General features: G+C 36.6%; 2 protein-coding genes across 3 annotated transcripts in view; both read left to right on the top strand.

The window, feature by feature from the left end:
* The window catches only part of LOC126970792 (lutropin-choriogonadotropic hormone receptor), a 197,520-nt gene extending 177,805 nt beyond the window's left edge, over positions 1 to 19,715 (top strand). For both annotated transcript variants that reach the window (XM_050816891.1, XM_050816890.1), the window contains 7 exons: positions 585 to 728; positions 6,120 to 6,191; positions 10,513 to 10,639; positions 11,075 to 11,252; positions 12,406 to 12,519; positions 13,082 to 13,276; positions 14,532 to 19,715. In XM_050816891.1, the coding sequence (XP_050672848.1) occupies positions 585 to 728; positions 6,120 to 6,191; positions 10,513 to 10,639; positions 11,075 to 11,252; positions 12,406 to 12,519; positions 13,082 to 13,276; positions 14,532 to 15,919 (2,218 nt within the window). In that variant the 3' untranslated portion in view covers positions 15,920 to 19,715. The remainder of the gene's footprint in view (positions 1 to 584; positions 729 to 6,119; positions 6,192 to 10,512; positions 10,640 to 11,074; positions 11,253 to 12,405; positions 12,520 to 13,081; positions 13,277 to 14,531) is intronic.
* The window catches only part of LOC126970838 (protein cereblon), a 272,220-nt gene that overhangs the window by 154,031 nt on the left and 95,378 nt on the right, over positions 1 to 22,811 (top strand). The gene's annotated exons all lie outside the window — the stretch shown is intronic.

Genomic DNA, 22,811 nt, shown 5'->3' with positions numbered 1-22,811 from the left:
TGCAATGACAGAATTCGCCGTAAACGCAATGTATCATGAAAGGTAAGACACTTTGTAACCATTCTCATAATTTGGACGTCATGTGCGCGAGAAACGAGCATTTCACGTGCCCGCTACGAGCATTACAAGCCGCGCGCGGAACGACCCGTAATTTGACGGTTTTTTGAACGAATACAAAGGAGCGCATCCTCGGCTGAATTGCTTCGTAGTGAGGTTTGTAGTAAATTGCATGAGCGCCCTATTCGTCCACGCTTGCAGCGAATATGCAATTGGGAGAATATTACATTTGATGTTACGTTTCACCTGTATGTACCCACTTTAATGTGTAAGCATTATTGTGTTTCGGTCTGATGAGCGCCGTAGCTAATGAAATTACTGGGCAAATGAGACTTAACATCCATCTTATGTCTGAAGGTGATGCGCGCATTTGTAGTGTCGCTCAGAATTTTCGGGTTTTTCAAGAATCCTATGCGGTACTGAATTGTAATTGGCAGGGCGTATAAATTATCATCAGCTGAACGTCCTGCTCGTCTCGTCCCTCATTGTCATAAAAATACGTAAAACAAATGTTCAATTATTTGCAGAGAGCTATCTGACAACGACATTAAGTCAATAGGTGACAACGCCCTCAAGGGTCTGCGTAAGCTTCACGATCTGTTACTGGCCAGAAACAGACTGAAGTGGATACCATCAGATGCCTTCATCCACACTCCTCGCTTGCAGCTACTGTAAGTTAAGATACTTGCTACCGACGAACAAAATCAGAGAATTTATGGTAGAAGTAGATAGTAGTATGAACCCGCGACCTCTCGGGTTCCGTCCGAGCGCTAATACCAACTGAGCCAACCGTTCGAGTGACGCATGAATCGTATATCTTGGTATGTCTTGCTCAACTCTCCTGGTTGTGGCTCCATCTACAGCATCTACTTTACAGTTGATAACCTGCTCCCGTAATTGCGTAATAGGAAATCGACTTGAGATGTCGCTCTTTCATACCTAAACAGGAGCGCTCAGACGGAACCCGAATACCCGTCCCTTGTTGGTCAACTTTTATAACTATTTTTAATGTTAACAATATGTTATCTTTAAAGTTATATTATATATTATATGATTAATTAAATAAATTAAATTTGAAAATTTATGAACGGTGCGGGAATCGAACCCGCGCAAACCGTCTATTGGTAAGAGCGCTTGAACGGAACCGGAGAGACGCGGGTTCGAGTCCCGTATCGTTCATAAATTTTGGTTACAAATTTAATTTGTATATTTAATCCCAGTAGGGAGGAATATCACTTAGAAATAACCTGTTTATATTTGCTATATTATCCAATTTGAATCATTTTTGTAACATTGCCACACTACATTATCGTCTACACTACTCTTACCTTAATAGATATGGTAGTAATAATCGATTATTCGTCAGAAGACTTACAATATACTAGCGTAAAGACAAACAAAGCGTACGAGAGAGAAGAACACCTAACGGAGATATAATCCGATATAAAAGGAAAGCGAGTTTACTGTTTACGACGATAACAGAACTGCCTGACAAAACATTCAATAGTATATATGTAATAGGAACTAGTAGCGTTCTTGAAGCGAAGAAAGACCAGCGCTGGAGCTGTTGCCTACTTCCATTATATAATCTATTGGAGACAGAAACAGAAACAAAAGATACGCATTCAAATTATAACGAACTAAAATAATTACAATTGTTCCCTTGGAACGGCTCACTGAGAACATATATTTTGAATATAAAAGCGACATCTTTTTAGCTGCAAGCGTGCACATACAATAACAGTTAAATGCAGTGGTAACACTTGGTAAAAGTTGCTATTGCTTGCTATCATTGAAAAACTTGTTTACTTAAAAATCATATAATTAATATTTTACTAGTAGTATAATCAATAACTATTATTACCACTTACATAGGTAATGATCGAAAGTCTAAACAATAATTAAAATATACATTTTAATATTTTCAACTTTTCATATCCATTAGCAAGCTTTTATCTTAACAACGTCAAAATATACCATTATCTAAATAAAATACTAAATTTACATTAAAACACAAGTTACCTAATTGAAGAATGAAGGCTGAGCGATCGACAGATAGCCGTAAGTGATCACCATAATTATCTTCAGACCATAGACTAAAGAACAACATACACAGAGCTTCCTAAATAAATCAAATCAAATAATTTATTTCACTTGATGTTTTTGGTGTCAAAGTATACATTTTAACATTTACCACCATTTTGTTGTGTGTTAATTCACAACAAGTGGTCACTGTGGTCACTGCTTGCATTACTTCGAATATACCTGTGTCTTTCAATTAGGTTACCTAAAATTGGGATATGTTATAAAAACAATTTCACGCTCGTGGTCACTCACGCTCTTTTTAATTCTTTAGTTTAAATAAACTAAAGAATTATAAAATCATAAATGATACATAATTCCTATCAACATAGGAATGTTGATAGGAATTATGTATCATTTATAAACTGTTATGTTTGTAGGAACAAACATAACAGTTTATACGAATAAAACCCTTAAATATTCGAAGATTATAAGCAACATATGAAAAAGAGCACAATAAATACTTATTTTAAGCCCAAAATTTGTAGGGATAAAACCTACATTTAATAATATGCTTACTAGAGTATATAGAGAAATAAGAGAATTCAGCTCGATATCGTCTGCGACAAATTGCTTTATATCAGCCTCTCTTTGAATTTATTATTTTGGGATAAAATGTTTACTGTATTCATCTCCTCCACCGCAGATTAGAAAAAATGTATAACTGTGAAGTATTGACAGACAGACAGAGGTGCCATAATGAAAATTAAGCTAGTTTTCTAGCTCCGTCTATTGTTGTTTTTCATCTGTGTTTGCAGCCTCATTGTGTTGCGAAAACATTTCATACATGTTGAGCATCGCTATAAATTATGATGATTTTTTCCTTAACGTTACACAACCCGAATTATTGGGCTGGTTTTTATAATAAAATTGTTGGAAGACATAATGATGTCAAGCCATTACTTTTAACCGGTAACGCAACCAGATTTTTATAGAGAACTAGTGGACCCGACAGACGTTGTCCTGTACACACGTCTTAAATTTGATAAATCGATCCAGCCGTTAGGAGGTGTTCACTAACAAACACATGAGCAGGAGAATTATAGTATATGGACGGAATTGAAAATCTAAACCAATCCCAAATTCAATGGACCCCACAAAAAATCATCAAAATCGGTCCAACCGTTTAGGTAGGAGGTAGTTCAAAGTCAAAAGTCAAAATATTTTACTGACATAAAATCAAAAGGCTGCTCGTCAACGTCAATCACAAAAAATACAATTCAGTTACATACATATTAATTACATAAAAGTTTAAACATATTTTCAAAACAATGCAAACCAGTGAAACAACACAAGGCTGAACCATATAATCCATAAAAAACAACTATAATACTATTTAATTCCATATTGTAATATCGTTTACATAATCTTCAATACTGTAATAAGCCTTCGACATAAGTCTGCGTCTAATAAAAGATTTAAATTTATTTATTGATAATTCAGATACACTTTTTGGTAATTTATTGTAAAATTTAATACTATCGCATACAAAAGAATTGTTTATTTTACAGAGCCTAGTAGGGGGTACTATAAGCTTATAGTTATTTCTAGTGTTCAAATTATGTTTGTCGCTTATTTTACTTTATAAATTATAATGTTAATGTACGTGCAGGAGATTGCTATAAATATATTGGCCGTTCAATTGTGAATCTAAACCATTCTCGAATCCACCTGAAGACTCACAGAAAGTTTCATTAAAATTGGCCCGGCCGTTTAGGAGGAGTTCAGTTACAACAGACGCACAAAAGAAATATATATATATACGGGTCAGCTGGTTCGAACGGACGTGATCATATATAAATAACAACACATATTGAAAGACCAAGATGACGTTTTCTAAGATGGCTGCCATTGAAATAACTAACAATTGCGTAAACATAACTGTCTCAAAATTATATAAATACATATTCTTATTGTATATCTTTTACAATGGTGTGAAACCTTTCGTATGTGAGTCCGACTCGTAAGGTGCATTAGGGTAAATTATATAACATAGATAATTCGAATTCTTAACTTTTTTTAAGTGGCAACATAGCACAAAACGTCTTTTGTTCTCCGCTCGCTTTTGGACGCTTTCGTTCCCCGCGTCTACCGATGCGTTGCGTTAGTTGACTATGGTGTGACACAAAAACAACTAATTAATACCGGACTTACCCTGTATCTGAACTAACCCTCATGCACTATACTTGACCGGATATATTTTTGTTTTATTTTGCCATCAGACAAATGCCCTGTGCTTTCCCAGGGTGTAAAAAGAATAGGGAAGTCCCAGGCCCAAGGGTGTCGTAAGAGGCGATTAAGGGCACTAGTGGGAGGCATCGTTGCACAGGTGACAGCATGCCGGCTATATTATGGGTACCACAATAGCGCATTTTTCTGCCGATGAAGCAGTAATGTGTAAGCATTATTGTGTTCCAAATGAGACTTAACATCTTATGTCTCAAGGTGACGAGCGCAATTGTGGTGCCACTCTGAACTTTTGGGTTTTTCAAGAATCCTGAGCGGTACGTCATTGTAATGGGCAGGGAGTATCATTTACCATCAGCTGAACGTCCTGCGCGTCTCGTCCCTTATTATTATTATTTTTAAAGTCTCGGTTCTATCACAAAACTCATTCAACACACGACCAAAGAAAGACAAGGTGAACTCAATCTGCAGTTAACTCCACAATTTCCATTCAACACTGAAGCATTTATTCCTATTAGAGACAGACGCAAACTTTCTTAAAGCAATGTTAACTTTGTGATTGCACAAAATCCTATTTAGCATAGTTAACTAGAATACGGTCTCCGAGCGCTACAAAGAGAACTGCAGCGAACTTTATAAATGAACGTTTAATTACTTGTTCCGCCTCATCTTGCACTCGGATCAGCAGTTTCCAAACTGCTATTTAATTAATTTTATGTTCCGAATATAATATTAAGTGCTTGTGGAAATAACTGTCTTTGTACACGATTATAACTTGAGAATAGACAGGGCACATAGCTCGACGGACAGATGGCTATTGGGGCAGTAAAGTCCTCGAATGGTGACAACGTTCGGGAAGACGTAGCATTGGTAGGACAACCAACCACCACAAGATGGACCAATGAACAGATCAAGATCGCTGGAATAGGTTGGAAGAGGGCAGCGCAGGACTGATCGTCATGGCGATCTTTGGAGGAGGCCTTTGTCCAGCACTGGACGTCTTTCAGCTGAAATGATGATAACTTGAGATTTTAATTCAAACTAATGACGTACTGCTCGTCTTTTGCGTATTCATGCCTGTTTAAGCATATAGTATAGTATTTCAGTTTCAATTGTTAGTAAAAATAGTAGTTAAAGCGTGTGAAGATGTTGACTATGGTTAAGGTAAACCGGATTTTCTATGGAAAATTTTTGAACCTTAATATCTTTTGATCCCGACGGCCTAGAAACCCAAACTCAACGCATTTCTCATCAAGACCTTTCGAACGATATATATTGTGGTTATATCATATATATAAACAATAAAATCTCCAACACCGCCTTTGTGCTTTAAGAATATATAGACAAGCTACAATCTCCCCCGGCACTGGTTAGCCATTGTTATATGAAACGAGGTCTTATTTATCTTCATGTTCTGTTAAAAATAAAAAAAATACATAATAAATAAATAGTTTTTGGGAAACGTAATACTTGTAGGACTCAAACAATTCGAATTTAAAGTTTTTATTTACAGAACAATAGAAACTACAGAACTATTAACAAGAAAAGTCAAAATGAAAAACTTGAAAAACAACGCTTTATAGCACGAAAATATTACGACATATACCTAACGGTAATGAAACTACAAACCGTACTGTTGCATCAGGACGAGGGGGTGAATGGGGAAGGGAGGAGACTTCACATTCAATTGAAGTCAAAAGATACTGTGGCCGTGTAGTACATGATAATGACATGACATCTATGACAATAGACATTTTCTGTGTTTTCTAAAGTAATATTATTCACTGTTTCAGAGACCTCGAAGATAATAGAATAGAACACATCGACATGGAGGCTTTTGTCCCTATTTCTAAGCTAGAGGACTTGTAAGTATTATTTATTCCAGTTTTGTTATTAACTGAACACGTTGGTTTGGAGATATTTTATGGGCATAAACCATAACACACACAACTAATATGATTGTGCTAAGTGTGTCCTCAACCCTTCCCTGCTCCGCAAGGCATTTGATGAATACATCTATAATTATAAGATAGATATATAGCTCTGGCAGATTCTAATATTAACTATGGCCTCAGTGGCTATGACATAACTTATAAAAGTCATATTAATGAAATTTATAAAATTCAATTGAAAATGTTAAATTTATTGCCTATGAAGTTATTCGTAATAAAATTTATTGAGGTAGTCGTTACTTTGCGGAAACCCATAATTATCCAAATGTTTAGGGTTTTCTTTAGAATACTAAAGAAAGTAAAGCTTTTTCAAAAAGTTTTCTTTATTTTTAATTCCGCCAATATTTGTCTTTTAAACAATTCGACGAGTCTCGTGCCAGATTTTGGGGAGTCAACATGTCCTGAATCCTCGTGTTTCGCCTCTACACGAGGCATCCGCCTCGTGTAGAGGCGAAACACGTGTCGAATTGTATAAAAGAAAACTCCAAACATTTGGATAAATCGTAATAAATATAAACATGGTATGTTGTTTAAACACTGCAAGATTATTAATAAATAACAATCATTTTAATAAAGTATTAAAACCCAGCAAATTACGAAATTTAATAAATCCCAAGAGATTTTCTATCCTAAAATATCTACAAGGTACAAGAATGCTAAGTAATCTAATACCTAATATAATAAATGAATTGCCGCATAGCCTACAAAGCTTATATAAAATTAAAGGAATTCAAACATACTGAAAAAAATATATTCAGAACAACAACCATATTTTACCATCCTTTGCACAGGATGCCGGCTATATTATAGGTACCACAACGGCGCCTTTGTCTGCCGTGAAGCAGTAATGTGAAAGCATTATCCTGTTTCGATCTGAAGGGCGCCGTCGCTAGTGCAATAACTGGGCAAACGAGACTTAACATTATGTCTCAAGGAGACGAGCGCAGTATTGTAGTGCCGCTCAGAATTTTCGGATTTTTCAAGAATCGTGAGTGGCACTGCATTGTAATGGGCAGGGCGACTCAATAACCATCAGCTGAACGTCTTGCTTGTCTCGTCCCTTATTGTCATAAAAAAAATTATGTGTGTTTACACATAATTTTTTTATATCTACACAAGTTTTTGTGTAGATATAAAATACCATTATGTATGTATTTATTATAATAATTATTGTAATGTAACGCTGAAATCGCGAGCGACAACATTCCCAGCTATAAACCCTTTTTGTCTTTTCCAAATGTTTTGAGCCTTCTTTAGTGTTAATTCCGCCAAAATGCTGGCACGAGATTGAGTTTGGCGAGTCAACATCTCCTGAGGATGCCTCGTGTAGAGGCGAAACACGTGTCGAATTGTTTAAAGACTAGTATTGGCGGAATTAACACTAAAGAAGACTCAAAACATTTGGACAATTAAAGAATTCCGCAAAGTTACGCGTACTTCAAAAAAATTTCCTTTCCGTCTTATTAATAATAACGCAATGTAAAGTTACTCCAAGTTTAAAATTACTTCTACCTGCCATGGTACTGATAAAGGTAAAATAAAGACAAAAGGTTTAGAATTTGGAATAATTTCTTCGCGTTTATTAATAACACAGTGTAGCCATTGTAAAATATTTTATTTGAAATAAAAAATTGGCCGCTGAGTTGTTTTTAAGTGTGGTATTCTCATAAACTCCAATTTTCCGAATATATGGTAGATTCAGTAATTTAAATTAAAATTAAATTAAACACCTATAATAACGATTGAAAAGCGCTTCTTTTACGCCCATTTGAATAAAGTTTATCTGACTTTGACACCATTATTCATGCGTCCGGACGCGTTCATTCTTTTACGTTTCCGGCACTTGTTCACTCTATCATATGGTGTTAATTATAGGTATCACTATACTTCTTTTGAGAGTCTTTTTCCAACATTGGACAACCTTTCTATTTTCATTTGGCTATGGACACACAATCGATAGATTACACCGAAAATTTACGATTGAAATAAAAACGAGCATCGTCGCTTTTTCGAATTTGAAATTACATAACGCAGTGTACATAAGTTACTTTATACCCAGGTTTTCAGATTTCTTCTCCTGATTCAATAGCTATGTATCGGTATAATTAAACTTTGGATATTAATGTGAGATGTAGCTACAACCCCAAATTGAATCCCTGATTTTTTATCGTCACCTTTTTAGATTGACAAATAATGACTTGAAGTCAAAGATTCAAGTCCAAGCTTACTTGCAGATAGATCATTATAATGCTGTAAGAGATAATTTTTCTGCGAATTTTCGTAATATATCTAGGTAATAAATAACAACACCCGTTGGGACCATTTTTCTTCTGTAATACGAATATCTGTATTTCTTCCGGTAAATGTGTTAGGAACATTACGTTATTACAAACTACATAAGCAACGAATTGTAGTCTCCTTACCGGTTTTTTTTATTGAAATGGCAACAAATACATATCTCATATAATATCACTAGTGAAATTATAATATCACCTTTCACAATATACCTACGACATATATACTAAATTTCCAAACAAGATTATAAAAATGATAATTATTTTCTACAAATAATGATGATTAATGTAAAGAGGGAAGGAACTGTCAAACTAAATGATGCAAAACAGATTAGGTATGTAATTAAAACACTTCTTGTTTAAGAAGAAAGAAGACAGCAAGTGTTTGTCACTGTCAAACTTTGTGTAAATAAACGTAAGCAGCTGTCAAATTGCGTCCCATTTAGAACGCTTACAAGTCTACATAATATCATTGGGTTCAAATTAATAAATCAACATGTCGTCGCTTTTACAATTGATGTTAAATAATATTAGAATGTCAGAATCACGGACTAGTAAAAAAAGAAGGACTCCGCGCCGTGATATTAGCAAGTGAAGCACCATTATGCTAATGTGTGTGCGGTTACGGGGGATACTAGTTACACAATTTTTTCTCCCTTAAATAATCATATATCCACAAATACTTTTATAGTATTGTTTTTACACTTTTTCACAACGCACGACGGCATTTTTAAAATATTTTATTGCTACGCAAACTGATCTGTCACTGACGATGGCAAATCTCATAATCGTGGCCGATCGGCTTGTATTAGTGTAAGTGTATGCATGGGGCTATGTTTTTACACGTTAACCGGCTTGTTTTGGTGCCTCACTGATATGTAAGGTGACACGGAGTCCTTCTTTTTTTACTCGTCCGTGGTCAAAATTTGTTTAAATGACATTTTCACCAAAGATTTGCAGATTTCTGTTCTGACGAAAATTGGAGACTGTTCCACATAAAAAGAAGTTTTCAAACTTATTATACTTTAATTTTCAAATGTGATTGAATCACAAATTTTATAAGTTCATCTTTGAATAAGATTCCGACCATGAAATTACATTGCCGTGCATTTTTTGTGTTTCAGTCTCAAGGGTGTTGTTAAAATGACGAACGCAATTGCGATGCTCTTCAGAATTCTGGGGTTGCTCAGAATTCTGGGGTTGTTCAGAATTCTGGGGTTGTTCAGAATTCTAGGGTTGCTTAAGAATCCTGAGTGGCACTGCATTGTAATTGGCATAGTGGTTCACTTACCATCAATCAGATATATAATAAAAAAATCACTTTATGTCAAAGTCAAATAAATTTTATTCAATGAGGCTTAAACTATTTTTTGCACTATTGAATCGTCACTATAAATATTACTTTTAAATTACTGAATCTACCATATATTCGGAAAAAAGGAGAAGCTTGTGAGAAGAACATACAAGAAACTCAACTGCCACTCATTTGAATCAATAGAGTATTTTACAATGGTTGTAATATATAAAACAAATTAGTTTGTAAGGTGCTGCATCCAATATATGAATCGTGTTTTAATAATATCAAATATTTCATAAAAAGTAATAAAGAATAAACTGTATAAATATAAAATATCGCATATTGGATGCATCAACCTTTAGTCCTTGAAATCATTGTTTGTGTAAGGATGATTCATGAACATGATAAACATTATTATTGTCATAATAATTAGTAATCGCATCCAACAAATAGAATGATTTTTGAAGGAAATTTTTTATCGGGTTTTCTTAAATTAGCTTACTTAAAGACTTCTTCATTTGGAAGAAAACCTTATTGCGACACGTTCAAATTCCAAATACCAGCGTCTCACGAAATTAAGATGATGGGGTACTTCAGTTGGATTTTTAAGTGTCCTATCTGATTTTGTGACTCTTGTTGGCAGAAATGTTGGTAACAACGTGTTTCCTTCGCTGCCCGCGAGTGGTCTGCAGAGGCTGCTACACCTGAAGGCCCACAATAACCCCAACCTGCGCAGGTTTCATCCACCGGAGCTCTTCCCCAGGATACAAGTAATGTACACGTACTATACTGTATAACTTTTGCTCTTGACAAATCACTATATTCATAAATAAATGTAACTTAAACCTGAGTTACTAAGGTTGGTATGCATCAACTAACTTTAGCAATAGTAAAATATTTAGACATTGTAAAATACCGGCTAAGCAAAAAATGTATTGACCATTTGAAAATCTTAAGTATCTCTTGAAAGTTCATTTTTTAAAATAATTATTAATTCTCCATTATATTAGATGTCACAAAAGTCAACCACCACATCTTTAGGAAATGAACAAAACTTAAAAAAGTATAGGTATATAATAAAATATTCACTTACTTAAACGTTTATTTAATAATATCGAATAAGATTTAGATAAAATATTCTTATCATAATCATAATCTGAATCACTTAATATCTGAATCTGAAATGTTTTCTGTATCAATTACAGAGTCTAGTTCTGTCATACGCATACCACTGCTGTGAGTTTCTGCCCCTCATGGATGGCGCTGCAGGCGTCAACGAGGAGTGGGCAGAGCGCGAGGGCTTCAGTGACCTGGTGCTGCTACCGCCGGCACACGTGGACCTGGCAGCGTGGGCCAATGCCACAGACATTTGGCCCCATTATTGTAAGTCTAATTATGTATGATACTCCAAAACATAATTGACCAATGCTGTGAAATAGGAAGAGAGACGTGAGTAAACTGTTGGAACCGCCGTCTATACACTCTGGTAACACCAGAGGAATCATAGTTGCAGGCTTTTTAGCTAAGGGTAAGAGTTTTTTTTAAAGAATTATGAGAAATTTTATAGCCGCTCTGAGCTCTGCTCTGGCAATGCAGAGCGCTATGCTCTTTGTTTTCCTGCGAGATCGAATCAGAATGCAGTAAAGGCCTCAAATAGTGACCGCGTATTGGAAGACGCAGTGTTTGTAGGATGAACTGAGTCAAAATCGCCGGAATAAGTTGGATGAGGGCAGTGCAGGTCCGATCTTTGGGAGAGGCCCTCGTTCAGCAGAGTGTATAGACGTTGGTCGTGTATACACTCTGGCAACACCAGAGGAATGATAATTGCCGGCTTTTTAGTTAAGTTTAAGAGCATTTTTTAAAGAATTATGAGAAAGGAGTTTCCTTACGATAATGAATCAGAATGCAGTAAAATCCCTAAATAGTGACCACGTATTGGAAGACGTAGTGTTGCTCCCTTCACAATATGGATTGAGTCAGGATCACCGTAAAAGGTTGGATGAGGACAGCGCAAGCGCGATCGTCGTGGAGATCTTTGGGAGAGGCTCTTGTTCAGCAGTGGACGTCTTTCGGCTGAAGTGATGATGATAATGATAATATCGTAGTGTCCAGCAAACACCAGGATATTCATTCTAGTTAGTTTTACAGTTTAGCTGTACGTTAAAGAAAGTTCATTGGAAACCGCATTGTGTAGGAAAGCCTATCTAGATCACCATCTTGTGAGGATGAATTATGAACCTCAGCAAGTTTGTGCGTGCTTTAAATCAGATCAGACAGCTCTTCGGACTCCCCGTGATAAATTAACTGTATTATTGTATTAAATATATCGCTGTCCTGCAACCCATAGCACAAGCTATGCCTTTTTTTAATAAGCATAACGTCTATTTGGAATTCTTTTCTTATTGTATGTCTACAGTGGACGCATGGACATCCAAGTATTAGTAATAGGGCTCGCATTGGTTACCCTATAACACACGACGCGATAGCCTACTGCTCTTTGAAGCATACGCTCATTTAAAATCACTGGTGTTCGTAGTGAACGCGACGGGTGAAGGAGGGTCGCGTTTGAGAGCGGTTGGACCTTGGAGCGGAACTGGGGTGGCAGAACTCAAAGCGGGGAGCAGACAAGTGCGCTGTCTTCCTCTACCTGGTGAGATAAGCCAAGTATTTCTTGTAAACGTTTATGTAAAATCAGTAATACCTAGAACGTCCAGTTAAAGTTGATGTTAATGTTGATAAATAATCGTAAGGCTCAATTTTGTACAACTACCCACAATTATTTTTGAGTAGAATGGCGAATAAAAGACAAATGGAGAGGTTTGAAAATCACCTAAATCTGGGTACCTGTATTTCAAGCAATTAATCATATAAAAACATTTTTAAACACTCACCACCATTTTTTTTTGCTTGTGGTCGCGTTTTAGGATAGTCATTCCCTTCCCTAAAATATGGTTGTAGTGGCTGAATGATCCTGTCATTTTATTAATTAATATTTTTTTTGTAACTTACTAGTGTCAGTCATTGACAAGCCGTTTAAGAATTACTGTTGGATCACTTTATTTACATAGATTACATTACATTACATTAAATAAATTTTTATGTAAAAACGTAGCATTTTGATTTCATTTTTATGACTCCTCTCTACGCCGCATTACGATTGCTAGAAAAATATAACATACCATTGCATGGTTATAATCTGTTTTCCATTTCAGGTCCATTCCTACCATGTGTGGATCTTTTCGACTGGTGGACCCTTCGATGTGGTGTGTGGGCCGTGTTCCTTTTAGCGCTACTAGGAAACGGAACAGTGGTATTTGTCCTTGTGTTCAGCAGAAGTCGAATCGATGTTCCAAGGTTCCTGGTCACCAACCTTGCTGCTGCGGACTTCTTTATGGGCATCTATCTAGGTGAGGAGCTTATTGCTATGAACCTTATCCTATTTTTAATATTTTTTTAAGCTTTCAGTGAATTCTTAAACAATTATTAATTAGTAAATTATAAGCAATAGATATATAATACATAATGATGCAAGTGAGCTAAGTAACTCATTATACAAGAGGCTATGTTTTGTAGCCCGAGCCGTAGTCGAGGGCGTAAATCAGCCGAGTGTCTAGTGATCAAGTTGCTCACGAGATTCATACGCACTTGTTGAACATACTTGTGAGAAAAAACAAACATGTATTGCATAAATCGTTCAAACAAAATATGGGAAATGGTTGTTAAGTTTATTTTAACGGGAGAAATCTTGGGTGATTGATTACATAAAGCCATACAGCCTACTTAAAAATAATAAGTTTCAGTGTGATAAAATGCATAAAAGTATATTAAAGCATATATGCATATTATTGTGAATTATGAATCAACATTATCATCAGCCGGAAGACGTCCACTGCTGGACAAAGGCCTCCCCCTAGGATCTCCATGACGATCGGTCCTGCTCTGCCCTTATCCAACGTATTTCGGCGATCTTGACCAGATCGTCGGTCCATCTTGTTTGTCGGCCTACCAACACTGCGTCTCCCGTCTTCGAATTATGAATAATTTGATAATAATAAATGTTATTTATTCTTAATTAGAGACACATTTGTTTATTCCAAAATGTAAATGGATTTTCAGCGGCACAAAACCTCTTTGTTATTACAATAAAACTGTATTACACGGTTAAATTGAAAATGCTCTGTTTATTGTAGTATAATTTGCAGTTAGGTGCTCACTTAACTTTGTAGGGATAATTATATTATGCACTAGTGTGTAATATTATTATGCACGTGTGTTTTCATTCGGTTTATGGCCCTTAAAAAGATGTAGTAAGGCTCACTTTTCGGGCAAATGTTTTGAAAAATATGTTACGGAGCCAATGGTCACCCTAAATGTTTTAAATTAAAATCAAAAAGAGCTTGAGACGTCGTAAAAGGGTGACCGCATGAAAAGGTCCACATGGTAAAATGCGGAAAAAATAATGGGTGAACAGGTCTCCCTTTTCTCCAACTGGGTCCAAAAAGTCCAATACATGGAGTCTGGAAAGCTTTAAAGGAGGATTATACCCGTAGTGGGTTTATTGCAGATAAATAAAAATAAAAATTATATTTGTATATGACTGTTTTGTAAACTGGATATGACCTAACATAGTTTCATTGTAAAATAAATTAATTTTTGTTGTAGGATTCTTGGCAGTTGTGGACGCAGGAACGCTGGGAGAATTTCGCTCGCATGCGATCTCCTGGCAAATGTCTGGATGTTGTAGACTGGCAGGCTTTCTTGGCGTCCTGTCATCTGAGCTGTCAGTGTATACTCTAGCAGTGATCACTCTCGAACGCAATTATGCGATAACCCACGCCATGCACCTCAACAAGCGACTGTCGTTGCGTCACGCCGCAGCAGTCATGGCGGCCGGGTGGGCGTTCTCACTTACAGCGGCCTCTCTCCCTCTACTCGGTGTTTCTGACTATCGCAAGTTTGCTGTGTGTTTGCCTTTCGAAACTGACTCTGCTGTATCGCTCGGATATGTCGTTTCATTACTCGTCATCAATGGCTTAGCTTTTCTTGTTTTACTAGGTTGCTACCTTAAAATGTACTGCGCAATCCGTGGCTCTCAAGCATGGAACTCCAATGATTCACGCATTGCCAAGCGCATGGCTTTACTCGTGTTCACTGACTTTCTGTGCTGGTCACCCATAGCGTTCTTTGCACTGACGGCTGCCTTTGGCGCCCAATTAGTTTCCCTAGAAGAAGCCAAAGTATTCACAGTTTTCGTGCTACCGCTTAACTCCTGTTGCAATCCCTTTCTTTACGCGATTCTCACAAAGCAGTTTAAGAAAGACTGCGCACTCGTCTGCAAAGCTATTGAAGAATCTCGAGTGACGCGAGGGATCGGAAGATGCAGACACTCGTCAAACTTTAGTAACAGACAAACACCGGCCAATACGAATAGCCTCGCGGAGAGATCGTCGCGAGGTCAGCACGGTGCCGCGTGTGCTTGTCGGAGGCTGCTGCCACCTGGAGGGGCGGTCGTGGTCAGCGAGACGGTCACCAACAACACGGGGAACGGGAGCGGCGAGGCGAGTGGGGAACGTCTGCTGCGGTGGCTGCGAGCGTGCGGTCGCCGCGCAACCACACCCGCACCACCCGCGCCCCGCCAGTTGCCTGCTCCTCCGGCGAGGGCTGGCTCCGTCTCGTCTTCCGTCGAGTTCTCGTCTTCTCGCTCGGACTCTTGGCGCACGTACGGGCGCCCACCGCCTCCACCGCGCCGAGCCGCTTCATGGCTTGTCGCTCGCAAAACATCACAGGACTCCAACTTGTCATCGTCTCGGAATGACTCGTCGGGTTCGAATGCGACGGCGTCTACAGGAACTTGGCGTACGTCGCGGTCGGGCGGTAGCGCGGCAACAGGGACCAGCACGGGATCACGTCCGCGGCTGACCCGGCAGCCGGCCGTCGTCGCCGACGAGCCACCTGCCTCGCCATCCGCGCTCCCACCGCCACGCATGCTGCACACAATCCCCTCCGCTGCTGAGACCGAGCTGCAACCCGACGACAATGATGCCCGTTGAGATGTACTCTCATTTCCTCCATCATTGCAAACTCATACAAGGTCACTTAACTAGAGCTGGAACATCCAAAACACTCATATATTGCGTTAGTTAGCGGACGTGGTGACATCGCCCTGGTCAAATCAGGAATAGCTGATGTGTTCGTCTCGCTACCAAGCTGTGGATGCCAAATTTAATTGAACAACCCTGTACTTCTTATTACTGGGATCATAGTGAGTAGATTAAATATTTATTTTGAATAATTGAAGGGCAGTTAAATAGTGAAGTGAAGTGTCCAGGTGGGTCTAGTCGAATGAACTGAAATAGTGTCTTAAGGAACCGTCCATTAGCGGTGATGCAGTGCTGTTGGACGATAGTGTTGTCTGTGTTACACAGACTGTGTCAGACTACGATAGTATGAAATGCAAGACAAATAAGTAATTATATTTTGTACAGTATTATTAATTTATTTATATTAGGAATTAGTAGGTATAGATCGTATGCATGGTGTTAAACAGAGTGTATTTATATAGACAATTTTATGGCCTACTTTGGAAACTAAGTTGTTTCGCGATATTTAAATGTAGCAACATGACCCAAAATTGTTGAGTGTTTTCAAATGCTTTCTTTACTAAGATTTCTTTGTCTTTTTGCCTCTCACTTTTTACATTTAGTAGGTACTTATCATATATCCTTGAATTGTGAAGCTAATGTAATACATTTTCTGATTAAGTAAATTTATATTAATTAATGTTCTGTTAGAGTACTCTCTTTTAACCATAGACTAAGAATTTACTAGCGCATAGAAGACCCGATAGTGCGCGACTAATTTTTGTGCTTTCAACGAGAGCGTACCATCTGAATGCTTAGACTACACTAACAAGTTATTGTAGCCGCGCCATCTATTATATTGAACAAGTATTAATTGTATGTTTTGAGTCGTAGTCGTGCATCATCGTTACATACTTAACTTTAGTACAATTTATATTTTATATGCATTAAGAGAAAAAGACTTAAAGGAATAGGTACCAAGTATAATATAGTCATTATATATAACTAATACAGCTACATCTCTACGGAATAAATAGCATTTGCATGTTATTCGAAATTGAACAGATATTTGTTAAAATAAATACCAAACCCACGGACTAGCAAATAAAGAAGGACTCCGCGCCGTGATATTAGCAAGTGAAGCACCTTTATGCTAGTCTGTGTGCGGTTACGGGGTATACCAGTTACACAATTTTTTCTCCCTTAAATAATCATATATCCACAAATACTTTTAAAGTATTGTTTTAACACTTTTTCACAACGCACGACGGCATTTTTAAAATATTTTATTGCAACGCAAAGTGATCTGCCACAGTCGATGGCAAATCTAATAATGGCGGCCGATCGGCTTGTATTAGTGTAAGTGCATGCGTGTGGCTCTGTATTTACACGTTTACCGGGTTGTTTTGGTGCCTCACTGATATGTAAGGTGACACGGAGTCCTTCGTTTTTTACTCGTCCGTGACAAAACCAAAACTTATAGAATTTAGGTCATTTATTAAACTTGTGTGCTAAGTGTATTTTGTTTGAAAAAAATGTACAATTTCATGACACTGCCTCCGTTGGGAATAAACAGTATTTAAATAAGATAATATTATAATGTTAACGTTTAGAGTAATTTATTGTAAGTTATTGTACAATATAAGTTTATATTATATTATATATAAGTATAAATATACTGCAGTTAGCAAAAAGTGTATTTTATTTAAAATAGTAAGTAATAATATGTTGTGTTGTAAAATGATTATGTACAATAATGATATTATGTTTTGATATTTGCGTAGATACCCTTTGAAATGTGCATGTTTGAACTTGTTTGTTATTTTTATAAATATAGTATTTATATGTTTAGTTTAAACACAAAAATCGAATAAAGTCCTCTTAAATTCGTTCGCTTGGACGCTATAAAGAAGCAAACATACTATGCCTGCAACTAGCGTGATTATATGTGGCCTTTATATAGTCCTGATATCGTGTTAATATTCATGCAATATTTCAATTAAATCTATTACAGTTTTTTTTGTGTTCTGCCTGGATTTAAATACAGACAATGAGGCAAAAATTATATAAAGTACTTGTCTTGATTCGGTATTGTTTGTGGAACACACAGTAAGTATTCTTTTAAGAAGTTATTCAATGTTCTATCGACAAAATTGAATTGTGACCCACCTTAATGTCATTTTGTAAACAAGTAGGTTGAAATTCGCTTGGACAGACATTTCCTTAGTAACTCCTATAGTTATTTTAGACACTGACAGTCCACCAATTGACATACAGTCTTTTAAGTGCAAATATAAACCAGTTAGGTTTATATAGGAATTAAGATACAGAAGATAAAACTCGGCTAAATACGAGCGGAAAAAGCTACAAAATAATTAATTATTTAATCATTTTTTCTGCCAGTTTCTAACTTTCTGAATATCAATCATTTGTATTTTATAACAGGGAGATCATATTATACCTTCGATGAGACTATTTTATTTATGTTTTTATTTTTTATTTATAGATAATAAGGGACAAGATGACCAGGACGTTCAGCTGACGGTATTTGATACACCCTGCCCGTTACAATTCAGTTCGCTCAGGATTATTGAAAAACCCAAAAATTCTTAGCGGCGCGCGTTACAACTGCGCTCGTCACCTTGATGTTTAATCTTATTTGCCCAGTAATTTCACTACACACAAAATGCTTCACGGCAGAAAAAGGCGCCGTTGTGGTACCCATAATATAGCCGGCATGCTGTGCAAAGTACCCACTGGTAAAATACTACATGCATATTGTAATAAACTTCGAATATACGTGAAGTATCTGCTGTAATATTGTTTAAGCTTCGTCCACATATGCTAGCACCACAGAACAGAATAGATATTTAAATGGATGTAATTCCAGAAAAACGTTCCAAACCACAATCATGTCGAAATTGAGTTAAGAAAACAAAACAGGTCACGTTATTCGTATTAACGGACTGACAAAAAATGGCAGCCCTACTGTCACTCTTTCAATGACATCATGACTTAGTAGCCCAACCCACATGTATGGAATACACGAATAATTTATTAAACTGTATCACGAATTCCTTAAAATTTGATGTTCGTGGCTTGGAACTTTTTTCAGGAACTACGTTCAAAAATGTTATGTCGCTAGCATTAAGTTAATTTTCATTACAGTTGTTAAAGTGTTTGGAGCCTGTGTCTTATTTCTTTTGGATATGTTGTCACGTTACCAGTGGGGTAGCGTGCCTTGGTGGTTTCCCGTATAAAATTTTTGCTTGGGGGCCCTTATGAAGGGTAAAGATTTCTCACAAAAGAAAAAATGTTTGAATAAAATTAAAAGAAATATTTATGCATCATTATTATATATCTGCCACTTACAATTTAACTTAAAATTTTTACAAACAAGTCAAATTAAATATACACTCTCCTTGGTATTTTTCGGCAAACAGCAAAGTTTTATTAATTTTTGCTTACGCACGTCGGGGCCCTACGGCACATACGGCGATAGCTACGCCTCTGCACGTTAAACAGCCTTTTCTGCTCTGCTTAAAATCTCAAATGAACAACACAATCTGCAACCCTACCTCAACCTACCTTGCTTTAGAACGGGCAGCCTACTTCGTTTTCTTTTACTTTATGTTATATATTTGTATGTTAAAGATTTTATATAAATTACTATAATAATTATGTAGAGTTTATAACATATTGTATGTTTATTGTTTATCGACTGTTTGTGTAATTTATTATTTTACATAATACATTAATTGAAAAATATGTTGTTTTAATTATAATAACGTAAATATTTAAGACAAAAAATATTCCCAACTTATTGTATTATAAAAGCTATAAGTTAAAAACAATAGTTTATAACACTTAAATTCCCAGATAAAATTCTTTCCATATCATAATTATAGATTAAATTACTTAATGCTTGTGATCCAAGGATGCCCAGAAAAATCTAAAATATGATATATATGATAGTATATTCATGAAGGTCAATAAGGTTTAAAACCTTGAGCGACAGGAGTTCATTTAAGGCCCGCCATCTGTGTACCAAAGTTGTCTGTAGTTCATTTTCGTCACAGAGTAATGTTTTTGATCAGAGAAAACTTTTTAAGGGAACTCCAAAATAATACAGATCTGTTTTTAATTGTACTCTTTCAATCTTTAATTCTGTCTTTATCTTTTCCCTAATTGCATTGTCCTAAAACCATTTATAATAAAGATCTTTTGGTACCTTTAATGTATCAACGTTTTTTAATTTCTGAAGTGCAAAGAATGTTGAAAAAGTCAACAAAACCCAGTAGCAAACCCAGCTCAGTAGGATCAATATTCGCCTGGTTAGCTACCAACCTAACATATAAGCCAATCCAAACAGTTTTACTGTTCCGCTAGCTGTCACAGCCATGTAATGCCATCAACTACTAAGGATGTTCAACGAAATGTTACTTCTGCATTGAAATTTGATTAATGCGAGCAAGAAACCAAATAAGAATTAGGCTGGGATGCAAGCGTGGTTAGATTATTACCTTTAAACGCATATTCTTCTGTACTCAATAGCTCTAATGTTTTTATTTAAAAATTTATATTTATTTCTTGTACTTACTCGTGTAACGGCCGTTCCCAATATTCAGGCTATCTCCTACTTGAGATAAAAATCGTAACTATCGTTGACTTTACCTTCCCAATAAACTTATCGACGGAAACTCACTTTATCCGTACACGCTGTCTGTCAATGGGACGACGTATAGCTTACCATCGATAGAAGTTTGTATGGAAATTGCAATTCACGCGTGCCAATATACGGCGATAAGAATGACTTATCGGGTATATTGAGACAGCTTCAGATTATTGACAGATAGCAGACAGGAGAAGGTAATAATTTATCTCTATCTGTAGATAGAATATTGGGTAATACATTGAGTATTGGACGTTTCAGTATATTTGTAGCATCACTTACATAATATGTACATATATTGTTATTAAAATAATTAGTAAGACTATGAGGCTGTAAATATTGATTTTAAAGAGTGGCAAGAGTGACTCCTGAAGTGGTGGAATTATGGTAAAATAAAAAAAAAAACTTTTGACATTATGGCCAAGTAAGTGTAGTTTTATGCTAGAGCGTATACATAATAAATTTACACGGTACCTTTACATGAGGCTATACGGTGTTTACCCTTTTTATCCGTTTTTGACCCGACATTATTTATTTTGGGTATGGTATAAACATAGATAAATAAATAAAAGCTTTCATTATTTTCCTGCAGGTTCAATTGCGAGCGGATATTGAAATGTTGCAATAAATGAAACAGCAGCATCTGGAATTGCGCACGACCCTTATGACGTCATCGTATAAGATATGCCATACGGTGTTCGTACGCTGAAATATTATTGAATCGTAAATAAACGAATTGGAATGAAAACGCAGTCGATAAGTCCAATTTGTTGTCGTCCATTCTGTGAATGACAGGGGGTTCCGCGCTAAAAATAACTGATATCCTGATAGTAAGTGACATTAAAGGCTAGATTTTCAGAATTTTAAAGGATTGCATTCATTTTAAAGTAACTATATTTATTTTTAAACTTTTATCATCGCGGAACTTTAACATTGTAATTATTATGACGGGTACTCACGATACCATACCAGTGGGAGGCTCCTTTGCACCGGATGCCTATTTTTGGCGTGAAACAGTAATGTATAAGCAATACTGTTTCGGTCTGAAGGGCGCCGTAGCTAGTGAAATTACTGGGCTAATGAGACTTGAGAACTTGTGAACGCAGTTGTTGTGCCGTTCATAATTTTTGGGTTTTGCAATAATCCTGAGCGGCACTGCAATGTAATGGGCAGGGCGTATCAATAACCATCAGCTGAACGTCCTGCTCGTCTCGTCCCATATTTTCAGTAATAAAAAATATATTTTATTAATTTGCCATTCGTCCGTTCCGCCGCGACCACGATTCATGCAACTGGATCGAAATATCGGCACCAAAATTAATAAAATATGTATCGTGAGTATCCGTCATAATATTTACAATAACTATATTTAATTATATGTCCTATAAAGTAATTAGATAGGTTTGTAGAATGTTAATGACTGACTTATTTTGTGAAAAAATGGAATAATGTTAGACTTAAGTTTAAGTAAATTGGTAGGCTTCGGCAAATGATGCGCTTAGTGACTAACTTGACTATGTAACCTTAACAGTTTCCAATAATTTGAATCATAAAAAACGAAACTTAAGTAACGACATTTGTTTCAAGAGTACCCTTTGAACGACAATATAAGATAAAAATTGCATTGGCTTCAAATGTGGAATTTGTTTCAAGGATAGCTCTGCGGGGCAGCCTGCCGTGCTGACTTGTATTTCAAGAGAGTCATCGTCTTTATAAAGTTCTCCACAAACCCTGGAGAACTTCGAATAAATGTTCGTTCAGTTTTACGTGGAAGAGAGCAACCGCATTATTCACCGCACATTCAAATAAAAAAAAAATGCTTTCATTCAACTGTAGTTTCAATACGGGGAGAGTGGAACACTTTTTTTTACTTTTTTTATGTAATAGGAGGACAAACGAGCGTACGGGTCACCTGGTGTTAAGTGATCACCGCTGCCCCAATTCTCTTGCAACAACAGAGGAATCACAGAAGCGCTTTTTTTAAGGTAACCATGTCGTACGTTTCTTATACACCGCACAAGGAGATCATCAGCACAGCTTTCTGAATTGGAGGACAAGCATATGGGTCACCTGATCACAGCCCAGAGGAATAACAGGAGCTTAGCCCACATTATAACCCGTTGAATAACCGTACATATGAATTCGAAAACCGAACACACATTGGTGCCTACGTGGCGGGTGAGAATCAAA

Source organism: Leptidea sinapis, chromosome 22 (genome assembly GCF_905404315.1).
Source record: "Leptidea sinapis chromosome 22, ilLepSina1.1, whole genome shotgun sequence".
NCBI classification, from domain to species: Eukaryota; Metazoa; Arthropoda; class Insecta; order Lepidoptera; family Pieridae; genus Leptidea; species Leptidea sinapis.
This window is presented reverse-complemented; position numbering and strand designations above follow the sequence as displayed.